General features: G+C 36.6%; 2 protein-coding genes across 2 annotated transcripts; both read right to left on the reverse strand.

Moving 5' to 3' along the window:
• Nucleotides 1–2,240: 2,240 nt before the first annotated feature.
• On the reverse strand, nucleotides 2,241–5,732 carry sac3d1 (SAC3 domain containing 1). Its single transcript, XM_055049521.1, has 4 exons — nucleotides 5,687–5,732; nucleotides 4,837–5,251; nucleotides 3,656–3,938; nucleotides 2,241–3,177 (listed from the first exon to the last, which is right to left on the reverse strand). The coding sequence occupies exons 1-4, from the start codon at nucleotides 5,710–5,712 to the stop codon at nucleotides 2,711–2,713; spliced, it is 1,191 nt and encodes a 396-aa protein (XP_054905496.1). The 5' UTR covers nucleotides 5,713–5,732; the 3' UTR covers nucleotides 2,241–2,710.
• A 733-nt stretch (nucleotides 5,733–6,465) lies between these two features.
• haus8 (HAUS augmin like complex subunit 8) lies at nucleotides 6,466–11,440 on the reverse strand. The gene is made up of 10 exons (XM_055049550.1): nucleotides 11,361–11,440; nucleotides 11,048–11,112; nucleotides 9,706–9,767; nucleotides 9,351–9,465; nucleotides 9,049–9,159; nucleotides 8,846–8,949; nucleotides 8,540–8,698; nucleotides 7,505–7,646; nucleotides 7,160–7,301; nucleotides 6,466–6,864 (listed from the first exon to the last, which is right to left on the reverse strand). The coding sequence occupies exons 1-10, from the start codon at nucleotides 11,423–11,425 to the stop codon at nucleotides 6,738–6,740; spliced, it is 1,092 nt and encodes a 363-aa protein (XP_054905525.1). The 5' UTR covers nucleotides 11,426–11,440; the 3' UTR covers nucleotides 6,466–6,737.
• Nucleotides 11,441–17,567: the final 6,127 nt, after the last annotated feature.

Raw genomic sequence — 17,567 nt, forward strand, 5'->3', positions numbered from 1 at the left:
GATAAGTATTTGCTACAAAAAAAAAAGTTCGAAGGGTGTATTAAAAGTGCATACAATCAAAAATCAATAAATAAAAAGTTTGCATGCAGTAACAGTCTCGTCTTACATTTATTTTGGACACAGGCTGCGTCCATTTCTGTGGCACAGTGGCTCCAGCAAGAGGCGCTGTTTCTTGTGCGCACATTTGCCTGTAAAAAAAAAAAAAAAAAAAAAAAAAAAAAAAGCTCTATGCCGCGTCAATCAATTGAAACAGAAGAAAACACATTTTAAAGCTTTTTGTGAGACGTCTGGCCCACACGAGGAAGCCATCAACACAGCATTTTTTATTTTTTTTGGAGGTTTACCCTGTTTAAACCTTAGACAAGTAAGAGTCTAAAATAATTTAAAATCAACCATTCCACTGAAATAAAAAAGGAAGAATAAAAGTCGGACTAATAAGCTTCTGTCTGACCATCCAATTAAGGTAGCCCGCAATACAGACTGCAAGATGCTAAAAGAAGGCTACAGGGATACATCTACGTCTGACTTTAGTTATTGTTGAGATAAAACTGAATCCGTACGGAATCCAACTTTAACTTTCATAAAATCATTGCAAACAGCAACTTTTACCTACTGCTGAACAGTAATGACAAGTAAGACATAAGAAAGCATAATAATAAGATGATAAAGCTAAGGGCATAACAATGAATCAAAAATTCAACTCAAGAAACAATAAAAGTTAAAATACCAATGAAAGTTAGGTAAAGTCAAGTCTCATGAAACAGAATCAAACAGAAGTGCCAGGGTTGAGGTTTCTGTGCTGCAGCAGTTTCTAACCACCTCACTGTCAGACCCAGCATGTATTTCTGAAAGTGAAGGGAGGAGCAAGCTTTTCTCTGTTAACAAATGGTTGACCATGGCTACAAAAAAACCATCTCTGATCTTATTTCAGCTAAAGCGAGTAACATACATAACATATATATTGTGTAACTACTATTAAATGTAGATAATTAATCACTTAACAGAAATAAATAAGATTTCTATACATAAATGTGAAATTTTCTTAATATAAGGACCTGAGTATTTTCGAATATTCAAAAAGATTTTAACCCTAACCACACAAAAACAGAGGCTGAAACTGTTTACATTTGAACTGGTTGCGGCATACAGTCTAAAACACCAATGCTGTTCAGTCGAAACTGTTAGGCGATATAACATTTAAGCTGTGAAGCTGATGAGAGCATAACAATATTCCAGGGCCAAACAATTCTACAGCCAAGAGGCAACCCCCTGCTAGCTGCAGTGGCACCACGAGCCCACAGGGAGACTACTCAGAAATTGTTTTTACTGCAGGTTCAGCACTACTTGTGATCAACATAAAACAACAATGAACCCTTAATGATCTGATGCAAACTTGTTCATGATAGGATTGCTCTCAGTCTTTGCAAATGTTCAATAAACACATATTTGACACACATTATAGAGTGATTTGAAGAAATAATTTTCATTTTAAGAAGTGACCAAAATAACCATTCATCCATAGTTGCTTGTCCTTTTCGGGTCCCGGCGAGGCTGGTAGCCATTTTCCACGATCACTGGGAGAGAGGCGTGATGCCTTTGCAGGTCATTAGTCCATCATAGGGCAACACAAAGATATAGGACAAACCATGGACACACATACACATACTTGAGGACAACTTAGTGAAACCAGTCAACATAACAATCATGTTTTTGGACTGTGGGAGGAATCCAGGGTACCCAAAGAGAACCCATGCATGCACAAATTATGGGGCTACAGGAAAAGGCAGGATGGGTGCTTATGAGTACTTATTAGATTTTATTTGACACATGGAAAGTTGAATTCTTTCAGGTATTTTTGACACCATTGACATCACAGTTATGAACTTCTCCTACAGTTTAATTTGCCAACCATCAAAAGAAAAACTCAAGATACACAGATCTATGCAGATTTATTGAAATAAAATTTGGAGATGCAAACTGTGCAAACCATCTCATTTACTGATCAAACATACGCAACTACGAACAAACTAGTTTGTAGTAGCAGGTAGAACTTTAAATCGCGTGTTTGAGAGATTTAGGTAGCAGACCAAACGCAAAAAGAACCAGCAGATCTTGAAAGTCAAATGATACTATGATCACAAGTTTGTATGTAAGGTTTGTTTTGATAAATGCTGCCACCAAGTGGTGACAGGATGTACATAAAAATTTAACTCAGGCAAATCAGGCAAACAAGTCAAAGATCTGTTTGGTAACACACATATTTATTGAAATGGTTTCACAGTAAGGAGTTGGATTAGTGCTAATGAATGAAGACCGGTGCAAAGAAAAATCCCCTAACTGTTTTGAGAAATATCAAAAACAGCATGTAAAAAGCAACTGTTAGCCTTTGGAAATAATCATGGTGACCTTTTATTTCTCTTTACATTATATTACATGAAGAAAGCTGTTAAAATAACAAACATTACCAGTATGAAAGGAGTTCACATTCCGAGGTGATTCGAGACCTGAGGTAATACCACTTATTGCACAGCAGGACATTAAAAAACATACAAAATTAATGTTCAGTGAAAAAGAAAAAAAAAAATCAGCCATCTAGAAGACAACTTGTTTAATGCAGGTTGAACTCTGTTGTAAATTTTATTGGAAACCTAAAGAGCTCTGTTACAGGAGTAAGGTACGACGAGCACCGATTAAGAGACAAATATCTGTATCAAGTACATCCGTGAATGATGCTCTTCACAGTGAGGCCTCTTTGTTTCTCAGATACTATGTTATGATACAGTTTACAATCCAGTTTCCCTTGTTCAGGTTCAGTAAAAGCACTTTTGGAAAATAACACCTGGTTGTGCTGATTTATTTCGATGCCGTACACCTGACAAAGTTCGGCTGTAAGGGATGGTTCCAAGGACAAGAGCTGAGCGAGTCTGTCAAGAGGAAAGCGGCAGTTGCGGCTGTGGTATCCGTGGCTGTATATAAGCAGTAAGTGTCTACGACATGTCACCAGGTGGCGGTGCAGTGCACAGGCCTGCAAAAAGTCCAGCTTCTGCACTAGTCGGAGTAAATGTACATGGTTTCCCTCCAGAAATGCTTGATTTATTGCTAGAGCGAGTTTAAGAGAAGGAGCTTGTCGCAGGCGCTCAGGGAGCTCCAAAACATCCTGAGCGGCGGGACTTGAACCTACAGAGAAAGCATGAATTGAATCAGTTTGGGAGAAATGTTCTGAGTAACACGTGTTTTAAGTGCATGTTCCCCACTGACTACTTTTAACCACTTTTTCCGATTATTTTTGACCAAATTTCTTTGACCGCATCACTTTCATAACGATGAGCCCTAACACTTTGTCAGAGCTTCACTTCCTCCAGCGAAGGGGCACTTACAAATCAAAATTCGACTGCTGATTGGTCAGTCATTGACAAACCCACTGGATTGACATGTGGAGTCATTTCATTTCAAATCATAAAATGTATCCAAAACAGCTAATCTGTAAATAGACATATGGTGTCAAAATAGCTTTAAATAGTTTTTTTTCAATACTTTCCCAATTCTCTTAAAAACTGATATTAATTTCAAGTGATCTCCTGGTTAAATAGATCTTAAATACAACATACATAAACATGAAAAACACCTAAGGAAATTTTCAAGACATTAAACTGACCCAGGTTGTAGAGGAGGCCGAGAGTCTGAAACTCCTCTTGGTTTGGATATGGTCCAGTTCCAGTTTTGTAGCAGTCAAACAGCCAATTCAGATATTCTTGTAGGTGTGTATCATTGATGCGTGGATCGTAAATCCGCAGCGGCTCACCACAAAGACGGTAAGAAGCGTAGATGTGGAAACGCACTGTTAGCTCTAAAATTGCCACACAGTCCTTCCCAGTCAACCTTTGGATGATCATGTCCTGTTTCACACTACGTAGTCGATCAAACACAAAGCTGTACACCTGAAAGGGAGCAAGAAGTTCAATTCCAAAAAATGCTTGTGTACAACTTTTATTTGACAATGTTCTTGGTAGTGAATCACAATGTCATAGATTCTGCACTAGGTACCTTGCCAAAATACTCATGTTTTTACATTTTCTTACAAACCTACAAACAGCTTGTAAAAATCAGCCTCCATGATTTTATGTCATAGACTAACTCAGTTGTCCAAGTCCAGTCAACAGGTTTAATCCCACTCTTCATCACAGCAGGATGCACAAGTCACTGTGAAATTGCACACTTTGAATTATGAGGAATGTTCGCTGTCTTTTTCTCTGACCTGTCTGATGTGTTTCCTGGTCTCAATGATACTTTGTGTTTACCCATGTTCTCCAACAAACCTCAGAGGCCAACCAAGAAAAGCTGCACCTATACTAAGATTAAATTAAACACAGTTCATGTATATTGATTAATGCTGTGATTTGTGATGGTATTTAGTTGCACTTGATTTTATTTAGGTGTAATAAGTAAACGGGGCCAAACATGAATGCACATCTAACCTTTCTGATTGTTTTTTTTTTGTTAGAAATGTTTCTACTTCAGAAATGTGTGATGCTTATTTGCTTGTTAGTAAGATAAAATTCCAATAAAACACATGAAAAGTGACACAATGTGACACAAATAAAAAAATAAATAAATAAAGGAGAATCCATGCTTTTACAATGTAAGCTGCACCCAAATCTTAATTGAGGTTTAATTTAAAATACAGCAACATGTTTTTCATGTCATTATCATCTATATGTACCTAAATTATGAAAACATAAAAAAGTCAGATCTTAATAGCAATAACTCAACACCTTTAGGATAGTAAAAAAAGTTTTCCTGAAATAAATAAATCAATAATGTGGTAAATCTACTTGCCTCAGTCCATGGGTACAGACTAGTTGACCCTGCAATCTCATCAATAAGATAGTAGACAGTCTTCAGCAACACATCAGGTGGTCGCAGGTAAGAGGGCTTTGTCACATCTTTTCCTGCTGCTGGTCTGGAATACTCCTTGACAGCACGCAGAGGATCTCCCTTCGGCTTTCGAAAGCTCTCGGTACCAGGGACCACTTCGAAACAGTGGAGCCGGTTTTGAGACTCACGGTTCCACAGCTCTTCAGCAGGACACATGGTTTGACAGGACGCTCTGGGAGCCATTTCTTTTATTTCTTTTTCCTGGTCTTCTGCTTCCACCTCATTCTTTTGGGTTTTGCTTTCATTTTGACATTGCTTTTTGTTCCTCGGACTCTTCCATCCACCTGATGGTGCCCTACTGTTCTGCAACCGAGAGCTGTTTAAGAACAGATAATGAACAGAGGAGTGGATTTACAATTATGTCACTTCTCTCCATCAGCACACGGAAACATGAGGGGGAGCACAACATCTTTGTTCTATATAAACTGAAAGAAACTTTACTTTTTAGCAGGAGGGGAAAACTATCAAGAACTGTACACTTGTCATCCAACATTACAAATCCAGCCACTTTCATTTGAACCCAATTCTTAGTCTTGTAAACTACGTGAGTAGGCCGTTACCTGAGTAACACCGATTGTCTCCTGGACTAGTTAGCTTGCTAACGACCTCAGCTTGAAAATAACCCTCATGAAGAAAGACGCGGACATATTTTTAAGTTCATAGTAATTTAGTTACTCGTTAAAACCTTGACCCTAAATTTACTTTGAACAAAAATTACTTTTAAAACAATAAATTCAGCTTTTGCACTTACATGCGCGTACCTCTCCTGCGGTTCATTGGCTCAACTAAACAGGAATGTCGTCACTTCCTGTAAGCCGCCAATGGAAATGCGCTTGAATGGAACGTCATATCCGGAATTTGGTGCAATTTTGTTTACGGTAAAATAAAAATAAATAAACAACCTTTAAAATGACTACTGGCATTTTCTGGCACATGATGTTCAAAACCTTTGGCAAAATTTAGGTGTATTATTCCATACTTCATTATCAATGAACTCCATTTTAGAAAATGTGTTATTTGATCAAAAACTAATTCATACAATGAACATATAACATCATTTTGCGGGGAACATTTTTTTTTTATCCACAAATGCAAGATTGAAGGAAGGAGTGCATCATCATTTGGAGAATATAAACCAACTCATGCTTTTTTGGATACGCCTGGATAATTTTGAGATGATTTCGCCCATAATAGAAATTACCTTTTCACGAGAAACCGCCCAAAGCTGAGCGGAAAAGTCTTATTAAACAAAAATGAAATGTCATCTCTATGGTGACATAAGCATGGTTACAAGTAACACTATTCACACCATAAGCCATTGTCCTATTAATTTCCCCTTTTCCTTTTGATTCAGCCATTGTATCAAAAAGGCAGATTAAGATTAAGATTAATAAGACTACATTAGTAATTTATCCATTGGTATTACATTTGATCGGTTTAAATATTGTCCACTTGATGGCGCAGTAGAGCAAATTAAGTTCCAGGATCTTTGGCTCAGAAATGGAGAAATTGGATGGAAAGACTACTTGATTTAAAAGAATGAGCTAATTTTATTGCTGTATAAAGCTGAAAGGGAAAGTTCGGTTTTTAATGTTTACTAAACACAAGTAATCTGTAAACCTGCATGACCAATTAATTACTCAACAATACAAACTATAACACAATTACAACGAAATCAAACAGATTATACATTTAAGAAAAGACACAAAAGGAAGTTACACAAATTAATTTGGGAAATAATACAGGGACTGGGGTATTAGCTAAAGTGCAGGAATTGTGTATCCCATTCTGTCTGGTATTCGTCACTGTTTGGGGCAGAAGAGCAGGAGGGTTCTGGAATTCGCAAGTTGCTCTTCCTCGACGGCTTGCTGAAGCTGGACTGATTGACGGCAGACCAAAGAGGACAGTTCCAAAAGCTCTGAGCATGTTCTGGAAAGAACAGGGACATCTGAGTACTTAAAGTTAAGACATCTTAACATTGACACCATAAAAACTGAAGAACAACTCTTGAGGAATTCAACATCTTCAGATTGAAGAACATGTCTTATTTCCATTTGTAAAATCTGACTCTAGCAGGTCAGAGCAGCAGTTTTACAATTATGTACCATTCTTTGCTAACTAATCTCTTAAAATCCTAATGTAATTTTTTTAATGTTGTTACAGTATTTATACTTTGGGTACAAGCACTTTTGCAAGGGACTGCAGCATGTTATACATTACCTACCCTGAAAGCTGCTGACTGATATCCTTTGATATTGTTTTAATTTCCCTGAGGCACTCTAAAGATGTGCTGTGGTCCAGATGGTCTCCCTGTGTGCAGTCCTGCAGCAGAACCTCCGTTTCTTTCAGGCAAACTTCAGCTTTTTCTAAAAACAGCAATATAAAGGGACATAAGTATTATAGCATGTAGCAATAGTTTATACAAAACAATAGAGTTAAATCTTGATATCCAACTCCCTTATAAAGAAGAATTATTAGTTTGTGTTTATTTGCAGACAATGCAGTCCATGTAGTAAGAATTCTAACTTAAAGTTTATAACTTCAAGTTAGTTATAAACATTATGACAACCTAGAAATTCTTTTCCATCCCCATTTATGTAGAAATTCTTCACAGGCAACTCATGACGAGTTGAATCAACAGCTGAAGCAAAACACTTGTAGTCCTTTGTGAACTGGTTGGCTGCCTCGGCCACGGGTGTCAGAATATCAATCTGAAGGGAAAAAATAGAAATAAAAAATAGGCCCATTAGTTAAAATGCTATTGCTGAAACAAAAGAGCTCACAATTTACAAATGCAATCCTTACAAATATATGATGCAATAACAAAAGCATATGTCTTCAGTAACTTACCCTATTGACGCATAGCTCATCAATAAAAATCAATTTTGCACTGGCAAAAAATATTGACCTTAACTAACAATTAATTTACAATACTGACACAAATAGGGAAATAAATCTGATCTAACAAAGTAAGGTAATGCAAATAACTTCAAATTTTGAACTCTGCATTAATTTCTGTGCAGTTGGTGTTTATACTTACTACAGTGCAGCTTTAAGAAACAAAGCCTTTATTTTACTGATGCTGTTCCAGGCTTAGATCAGCCTTCAGTAAATGGACCATATGTGCAGAAATAAATCAGTTTGTTTGGTGATCATCCAGAGAAGTCAGTTCTTCTCTCTCGACAATACAAATTAAAAATACAATACATCCTTAAAAATCTTAATTTGTTAAATAAATATAAAAACGACACCAGTCCGTTAAAAAGCAACTACAAACACACCCATTAGGCATTCCCAGGCTATTGCTTATTTTTCGTTTTTGTTTTTGAGGTCCAACCAGTCAATTCCTGTTATAGTTTTTTTCCAATAACTAAAACATAAAAAAATGTATTGCCTGTTCTAATATTTACATTAGAACCCAACAGATAAAAAATGAAAGAACGACAAGATTTCTTCAATCATGCATCACAAGATCTGTCAATAATACATAGTAGGGCTTTGTCAAAGTTCATACAAGAAAATGTGTCAAGTATATGATCTTGATAGATACAAGACCAACTCAAAAATGGGAAAATATTCAACAATTAGTTATTGCTGCACTGACCTGCAAGTCTAAGAGCTCATTCAGTTGTTTCTTCTTCTCCATTAGAAGATATTGGTGCTTTTTCTCCTTAACCTTCCTATACAGTCTCTGTTCTTCTTCCATATTTTGAAGGAGCTTTGCCACTGCTTCAGCTTTGAACTTTGCAGTGTTACTCTCCATCTAGAAAAGAACATTTTCAAAAAATGTTTTTCCAAGAGAAAACATGCGATACATGTGTAAGTTATGTTCACATTAAGGTAGGCTAACTGAATGCAACAGATGCACAGAAATGTACAGCTTTATTCAGACCATGTAAACAAGTCTTACCTTAGCTGTTAGATAGGCTAGAAGAAATGTTTGCATTTCTACAATCTTCTTCTCACTCTCTAGAGTTCTTTCAGCCTCCTTTGCGTTCTCAATCACAGTTTTATCTTTGAAATATGGTAAAAAAAAAAAAAAAAAAAACCTTATCAATTCACAATTCAGTTCTGAAAGGAAGTTCTGGCATTGCAAAGTTGTTTTCTATTTACCTTTAATGACTGAAATATCAAAATCTGGTCGAAAATAGTGACCATCCGAAAAAGTGGACTGGAGGACACTTTTACCAAGCAAGGATGTATCAGCTTTGCATGTCAGTTTTGCTTTAACAAAGAGAAAACAGTACAATCAAAATTAATTTTAAGACAACTTATTTTGTATAAATTGTATTTTATTAAACAAAACAGAAAGAAATAATGGTCATGTAATTGTTATTCTTATATTTTAATACTCAAAACCTGACATTTAATAACATTAATCAAAACCCAAAGTAACCCCATAAAGACAAACTTACATTCCGCCAGTGCTTGTGTGGTTATTAAGCGCCTTGTTGGAGCGCCCACCTTTGGTTTTACAGCGGTGGGTTTGGGTGAGGAAGGCCCAGTCGACTCACTGGTCAGTGAGTTGCTCTTTAAAGGTAGAATATGAAACATCAAAGGATAGCAGGAAGAAAGAAAAAGAAAAAAAAAAACAGCAAGACAGTCTAGTTTACATCAAGGTGAAAAGCAAATTCACTCCGGCATTGTTTAAAAATATATCCTCTCTTATGTACATAAAAAGCAACATGCATCATATGTGATCTGTTATGTAAAAAAAAAAACTCAACTTGTTTCAATGTAACAAAGATAAATATAGACAAATTGATTTACCTTTGAGAGAGATGTCTTCTCAGCAGCTTGTAAATATCGAGATTTGACAATAGTCCCACTTGCTACAAACCAACAAAGACAATAAATGTATTATGAAGGTTTTTTTAAAGCACTTAATGTATAATGCACAGTTTTATCATAAGAGGTACATTATATGATCACTTGTAACATTAAGAAGGTGAAACTTCTTGCTTTTATACCTGAAATTAATTTATTAACATAATTAAAACTGGTATGGGTCTTGTGTGTCACTTTTCAAGTTCAGTTTGTATGTTCTTTTATGCCTATAACTTGAACATATATATTTTTGCAGTTTGTCAGTTGAACAGTATATACAGGAAAATGGTAAATTTGAGATTTAAATGTTTTATGAAAATATTTAAAATAGCATTTAGTATGTCACAGCAGTCAAAGAAGGGGAACGGATATTTAAATGTTTGAAAATAGTTGGAACATAATAACTACATCCACTGACAAAACATAAGGTGCAGCAATAGATATAACAAGAGCATTCCCTAAAGACAGAAGGCACCTCACATGTGTTAATGTAGACCAATCAGTGATGCTAAAGTAAAAACAAACTTCTATACAATGGATACTAACACAGCCAGTGTTCTCTCCATAATCCACAATTCCTTAGTAAATGTTAAAAGAGTGCTAACCCTGTAGAAGATATCTCTGGATGCTAACAACCATGAAATTTGCCTTAAGTTAAAGATCAGTAAAACCATCAAAATCAACGCAAAATCGAAAAGGTAGTATTTATCATCTAGTGGAAACTAACTTAGCAAAGCTTGATTTCAAAAATTTCTAACAATATGAGTTAGTAAATCAGCACTCAATTATCCTAATAACTATATATTCATTACGGTGCAGTTTGATAACTTTGTGAGCTTCACAAACTGTTGGAAAAAACAGAAGCTTAACATAGCTTGAGAAGTGCTGGTCAAACTAAAAATGGCAATATAAAATTGTTTTAAGGAATTTATCACAAGGTTGTCAGTAAATGAAATTAACAACAGCAAAAAAGATACAATGTGATTTCAATCCTAAATGGAAAAAAAAAAACACACCACTAAAACAATATATTTGTTGAATTTAGTTTCGTTTACAAACTGAAATACGGACTCAGGTGTGTAAAATTAAGAGTTTGTTTTTCCAAACTCTATAGACGTAGACATGATGGAAGCAAATCTTTTTTCAAAAGACCTGCCAATGAACCCTCTCGATATATAGGCCTAAATGACGTTTCTGAATTCACCACACTATTGCAGTTTTGCTCAGAACATCTACTAATTTACATTACGTCAGTCATCTATAACAAACATAAGTGCATACTTACATTTACCAGTTTTCTTCCCATCTGCAGTGTTACTTGCTTTAACTCCACTACTGGCACATTTTGAACTGAAAACAACAAACAATTGCTGAATGGCAACTTTGTACATGAAAGAAAAAAATCTCTTATCTTATCTTTAAAAGGGTAAACCCATGTCCCTTTCCTGCTCTGCTTAAATATGTTATGCGAAATGAAACGGCTGAGCAACGTGATTTTTTTCTTTTTCTTCATTTTATTCACCACAAATTCAGAAGCCAAACAATCGATATAATAGAGCATACTCACTTACGACGAAGAAAACAACTTTAACAAATACCTGTTTGCATCAGTGAATGTATTTTTAAAACTATTTGGCGCTGAAGACGTTCTTTTGGAAGCCATGTTTTGAAGAGAACCGCCCGCTCCTCTGTTTTATAGTCCGCCAGGAACACAAACACCCGACTTCCGTTCCGGGGGCAGGAACTTTTGATGGTACGCCACAAATTACTACTAACGCAGTATCGGAGTTCACATTTAAACAAAAAATAGCAGATCGAAAAATTAATTATGATAAAGTTATTAAAATAATAATAAAGACGTGTTTGGATGTTTCCAGTTGTATTTTTCAAGTGTATTTTTGTAATGACGAGCATATTTCTTTATAGATTGGTTTCTTTACATTTCATGAACGTAATGGTTTTTGCATTATTGAGCAGTTTCCTAAATCTAATGTAACAAAATAAATATTTATCCAATATTCCCTCATCTGAACATTTTTATTCTGATTTTATTCAATTAAATAGTTGATCACGTCTCAAGGAACTTAGGCCTAACGTAGCTGTGGAATGTTTTGCCCTGAAAACAACTCTTTCAGGATGACAGTTGATTTATTAAGCACACAATGGGGATGTACATCATTGTAAGAAGTTAGACACTAAACAAAAAGCATGTGATGCATGCATAAATGAAATGTGTGGTGTGTTCATGTTAACACACACTTGATAATCTATTGGTTCCTGTTTTGTTGATTATTTTTCATAATCAGTGAGTAGAATAATTTTCTGCAACCACAATAAAATGAATAACATAAGTGAATATTCATGGAGAGCTTGAAGAGGGGCTGGAGCAGACAAAAGGGGAAACAATCAACCTTCATGTGTTCTTCATCTTTTTCTGAGTTTAATTCTGACTTGTGTGCAAGAGTCTTAGAGCACATAATGCTTGCTGATCCCACCTACCTAAGACCAGCCTGGACAATAGGTAGGACAACAGGGTGGGTGTGGCACTGCACAGCAAACACAACTACTGCTCTACTTGATCTTTACAAAAACATGAATGTCGTAAGTGTAAACCTCATGGAACCTCAAAATTGAAATTAAATTTGTGATTTTTTTGTCCTCAACAATAATTTGTAGATATCTCTGCTTGTCATACTGAGTGTCTTGCATTTTTTTGTGTGTTAGAGGCATTCATACCCTACGTCGTTAATCTATAGAAAGACGGATCTTATCGCATCTCTCCCCCTCTTCACAGAGTAATAAAGTCTTGAAATCAGCAAGTGTGTTGGCACGCTTGCTATCCATCTCTCACCACCAGGCAATGCCAGAACCTGTATTGCAATGGACAGTAACCACTCTTAGTGGAGGTGATGTAAACAGAGCACACTCTTTTTGGGTTAATTGGTTAAAAAAAACAAAAAACAGAAAAACTAGCCATTTTATAGATCAAGTGATTCTCATTTACAATTGTCAGAAGTGAAATAACCAATCTCTGGTTGATGAGTTGAAATGAAAAAAGATAAGTGCATGTTGATAGACAGTGTTAGAAGAAGACATTTAGCACCTGAATGAAAGTCCTTGTCTCAGTCTGGAGCCCACCTCTCTGGTCTTTCTCTGTCCTGTGAAACTCTGACGTCTGTTAGAGGATTCTTTTATGCCGGTGTGACCTCACTGATACTCTTTCAAAACACAAGAATACATGTAAGAATGGGGAGTAGTCAAAGGAAACAACAAAAAGTATTAAAATTTTTCAAAAAATCTTTATACTCATTGAAGACTATGCATCATGAGCGTACAGCCCCTTTCCTCAAACGACTGAGGAGTTTTAGATGTGTCTCTTCTCAAACACAGCTGATTCAACTCCTTCCTCAACATGTCAAAGTTATGCAAAAGGCCTGCTGATGAACCACCGTTTGATTCAGATGTATTAAACCAGAAAAAAATAAATAAATCTAAAACATGCTGGATACCCGTTCTTGAAGGCTGACTTTGTACACCACTGCCATACATAATTACCCCTCTCACAACCTCACACCCACACCCTTACACATGCATGGACACAACGCTTCTCTCTCCTTTTTAGGAAGCAGTTACTCATCATGCTTTCAGCCTGTCTGGTCCACATAGCATACTGGGAATGCTTTAAATATACAAAGTCTCTTTCCAGGAAAGTCAGCAAGTAGTAAATGTCCAGCTAAGATGTTCATACAATTACATTGCTACTATCCATCCGTCCATCCAGTCATCCATCCATCCGTCTATCAGGGGTATACCTATTTCCAGCAGTCATTGTGTGAAAGATGCCTTAATGTCCAACCACCAGTTCATGACCTTAAGCTTAAGTAGAATGGCGTTGAGCAGCAGAATGATGGTCTGAAGCGTGCTAGAAAGTTCTTCTCTGAAAGGCTCTGTAATAAAAACAGAAGGTATTGGGGTGGCTTAATCAAAATCCATATTTTAAACCGATTGAGATTTTGTGGTAATGCATCTTGTTTCCTACTGAAAGGTCACCCTTTCAGTAGGGTCACCTTTCAGTAGCTATGTGACAGACTCTGTCACATAGCTCGGAGCCAAGCTTTCCAAAGTGTGCCCATTGCTGCTCACTTCCTAATTGTGTAATTATAGCGCTTACCTTAACAGGATTTGACAAGGTTGAGTTTTTTGCTTCTGTGGATAAGTTTTTTTTTCAGTCAGCACTTAAAGCTACGGGATTTCCTGCATATCTTGGGGAACAAATGCAAACTCCTTTAAGTTAATCAGTGTTTACCATAAAAAGTGAACATATATATGCAGCTACACAGAAGAATACCCATGTCAAAAAGAGTTTATTACTTGTCACGCACATTTAATTCTGCTAAAAAAAGAAGAAAAGAACAAAAAAGAGAACTGATTTGAAAATTTTAACAAATGTACAGAAAAGATCATTTTTGTGCCATATCTGTTTTAATAGACTTATGAGAAGCTTCACAAATAAAAATGAGCAGTGGATGAGCATGAATGAATGTGTCTGTGTGAGAACCATGTAACGCTGCTTTAGCAGGGCAGTGTAGCGTGCAGTGCAGGAGCGAGCAGAGGCGGCCCAGGCCAACCCAGCTCCAGCACCCTGGTAATCCCTGCGTTTTCAGGAGCCCTGGCCCGTACTTGATTAGCTTGAGCAAGAAAAAGGTTATGCGCGCTCTCATGTGTTTCTCTCACTCTCTCTGTGTCTCCCTCTCTTTCTCTATCTGTCTCACTCCATCATTCCCCCCCTCTTTCTCATGCTCCCCCACCCCCTTCTCTGCGTCCCCTGGAGCCACATTGTGAATGAATGGACTCTAAGTATTTGCTCAGCAACTTCATCTGTTCCTCTCACTCTCTGTACTTCTCTAGATTTTTTTTTCTTCTTTTTTGGAGAACTTGCTGAGCCGATGAAGAGACAGAAGTAAACCTGGCATTAAACTGGAGTAGACACTGGGTTTTTTGCACTGCTGGCCACATTTATAGAAACCACTGGTAAAAATGTGTATAAGAATTATCTCATTGCTGTAAAATAATCTCACAAGGATTTTTAAAAACACTGTGTTTATTTTGTGTACATTTATTCAGTTTGTGCATAGCAGGTTTTTACAAAAATCACTTTAAAAAACCTGTAAAACTTTAAAAATTATGTGGCTTTATGGTATTAAAGCCAAAGTTTAATCAGTGATACTTTTATAACAAATTTATGTCAGATCATGATTTTTTTGGTTAATGTCAAGTTATCCTAACAAAGACATTTTGAATAATGTGAACTTTGTATTAAAAGTGTCATGATTTATTGAATGACACTTTATGACAACAGTTATAAATATTCATGAAGATGTACTCATGTTTATAACAGGTGTTATGTCATGTTTATGACATAACAGTCTTGTTCACAGCCTGTCAAATAAAGTGTTACCATTAATGTCAATCACAAATGTCAAAGATTGTAGCAATGAAAAAATGCAGTTTGAGAAGCTAACATACCTATGTGCAATGTTATCTGATTTACTGGTGTTTGCAAACTGGCCAGTCCAGTCAGCACTGCTAATTTTCCATGTCTGTGATTGGCTGTATCTCGTTTGTAAGAGCAGAGACAAGGATGACGGTAAATGTTGACCTCTGTGGTAGTGCTGATTCAATATCCATTGTGTACATTAATATATATTAAAGCATATTTGGATTTTGAACCCCAAATTATCCCTTGTGCTTTAATAAGTTTCTCAAGATCTCAGATCCTCCACCATACTTGACAGTGCGAAGGAGTCACTCTTCCAAATAGTCATCCTTTGTTTTATGGTTGCTTTCTTGTGAATCTATAGCTCAACTCTGTGAACAAAGCAGATGATTCCAGTTATAGTCCATCCAGATTTTAGCTCCACCATGTTTGCAAGTATGATGATGGAACAAACTTAAGATAATAAATACCGGACTGCTTCCAAAACAATTCTCAATTTCAGAATTTTTGCTTCCTTTTTTAATTTTGATTGAAGAGCTCACTTTTGAGAAAGCTGCATATGAAAGGACACACTGCAAGTTTGTGGTGACAACAACAAAACATGAGTGGTTGAAAAGAATGCTATCGAGAATCAGAAGGAAGAAGTGTGAGGAAGCAAAAACACCATAGGGTACAGAACATGATTGAAAGTCTGAAAGATTGAAAAGCTCTAAATTGTGGGGGCAAATCCGGACAGCTTGGGCCATAGGTGACATTTGCTTTTCATTAAAAATAATTCTAGGGTTCATCTCATTGTCAGCAAATAAGCAGATTTTATATCATTCCGTAAACTACAAATTACAATAACAGATTCTCCAGATACTCATGGACATCTCCAGAGAGATTTTGTAAAGACAAAACTCATTTTAAAAATTACAAATTTTACATTCAGCTCTATTTTTTTAGAAACTAAAAAGTAATACATTTTAGAAGTGTTACTATGGCTTTTACAAATACAAAGATGTAATTAAAGTTTCTGGCAAATGGATTGTGTTTTGAAGGCTAGAAATGGTGTACTTTGTTGTCAGAAGAACATTTTGATGCAAAATTTGTCAGTGTGCAATATGAAAAATAATGGAACCATCACTTTCTGAACATCTATAGCAGAGTGCTTGTTCCATTTATGGGACCGAGAAACAAATATTGTCCTGAAAGGTGTATGGAGTCAGTGCTGGGGTGGCAGGGTGGTTCATGAGGGGATTAGCAAGAGGCCGCAGACCCTGAGGCAGGGGTCCTCGTTTCCTGGCCTGAGCCCCTGTTTGTCCTGCCTGACCTGGCAGCTCTGGGGGCAGATTCCGCCTAGATACATCCCTGCTCCCACGCCTGTCTGAAGCTGTTAACCACTGGCTGTGAGTAGCTAGCTGGGCTTAGTTATGTCTGAGCTGCAGTGTGGTGAGAAGGGGAGGGGGTTCCAGTTATCTGTGGGATGGGGTTGCCAGCTTCTGCGTGTTGGTAGAGGATGGGTTGTGGTGAATCAGACGTCTACCAGAACTATGGGAGGGGACGATTAATATCTTTGACTATGAGCGACTTTTATTCGGAGCAGGATTGTTCAAGAGGAACATCATTGCATTAAAACTTGTGGACAACTTTAGTGGAAGATAAGCCAACATAAGAATCAAATGAAGTACAATGTAAAGGAGAATCACACCCTTTAGACTTGTCATTTTTTTTTACATTTCCATGAAGTACACTAAATAAAACAAAAGATTCAAAGCAAGCGTTATTTAAATTTTTTTTATTTAATGCAGAAATTTGACTTGATCTAATCCCTTCCATCAATCATCAAGCTCTATCGCTTTGTTTTGTATCATCCTGTTGGATGGTGAACCTCTCTCTTCAGTATCAAGTTTTTTTCCAGTAACTTCCAGGTTTTATGATCTTCAACATCCTGTTAGTTCATGTGAGTGGCTATATCTTGATTTACTTGCAGTTTTGCATCACTCTTTCCTGTGATGCTGTGATGTTTTCCTCCTCGGAAAAATGCTGAGTAACCTAAATCTGCTTTAAAACATCTCCTTAACTCAACCCCTGCCCTGTCTGCTGTGTTCCTTTGTCTTCATGGTGCTGTTTTTTCTCTAACAAAATTCCGGGGCCTTCTTAATTCTGACACACAGATGGACTCTGTTTAAAATGTGCATGAATACTGGCTGCCCTAAATTTTATTAAGGGTGTATGAAACAACTGTGTTCTAAATATAACGTGTCAATAAACTGTCAAAAGGTTCAAGAGGTATGAATACTTTCCCCGCAACATATTGCATGTCGCA

Source organism: Poeciliopsis prolifica, unplaced genomic scaffold (assembly GCF_027474105.1).
Source record: "Poeciliopsis prolifica strain line A6 unplaced genomic scaffold, Auburn_PproV2 SCAFFOLD002, whole genome shotgun sequence".
Taxonomy (NCBI): Eukaryota; Metazoa; Chordata; class Actinopteri; order Cyprinodontiformes; family Poeciliidae; genus Poeciliopsis; species Poeciliopsis prolifica.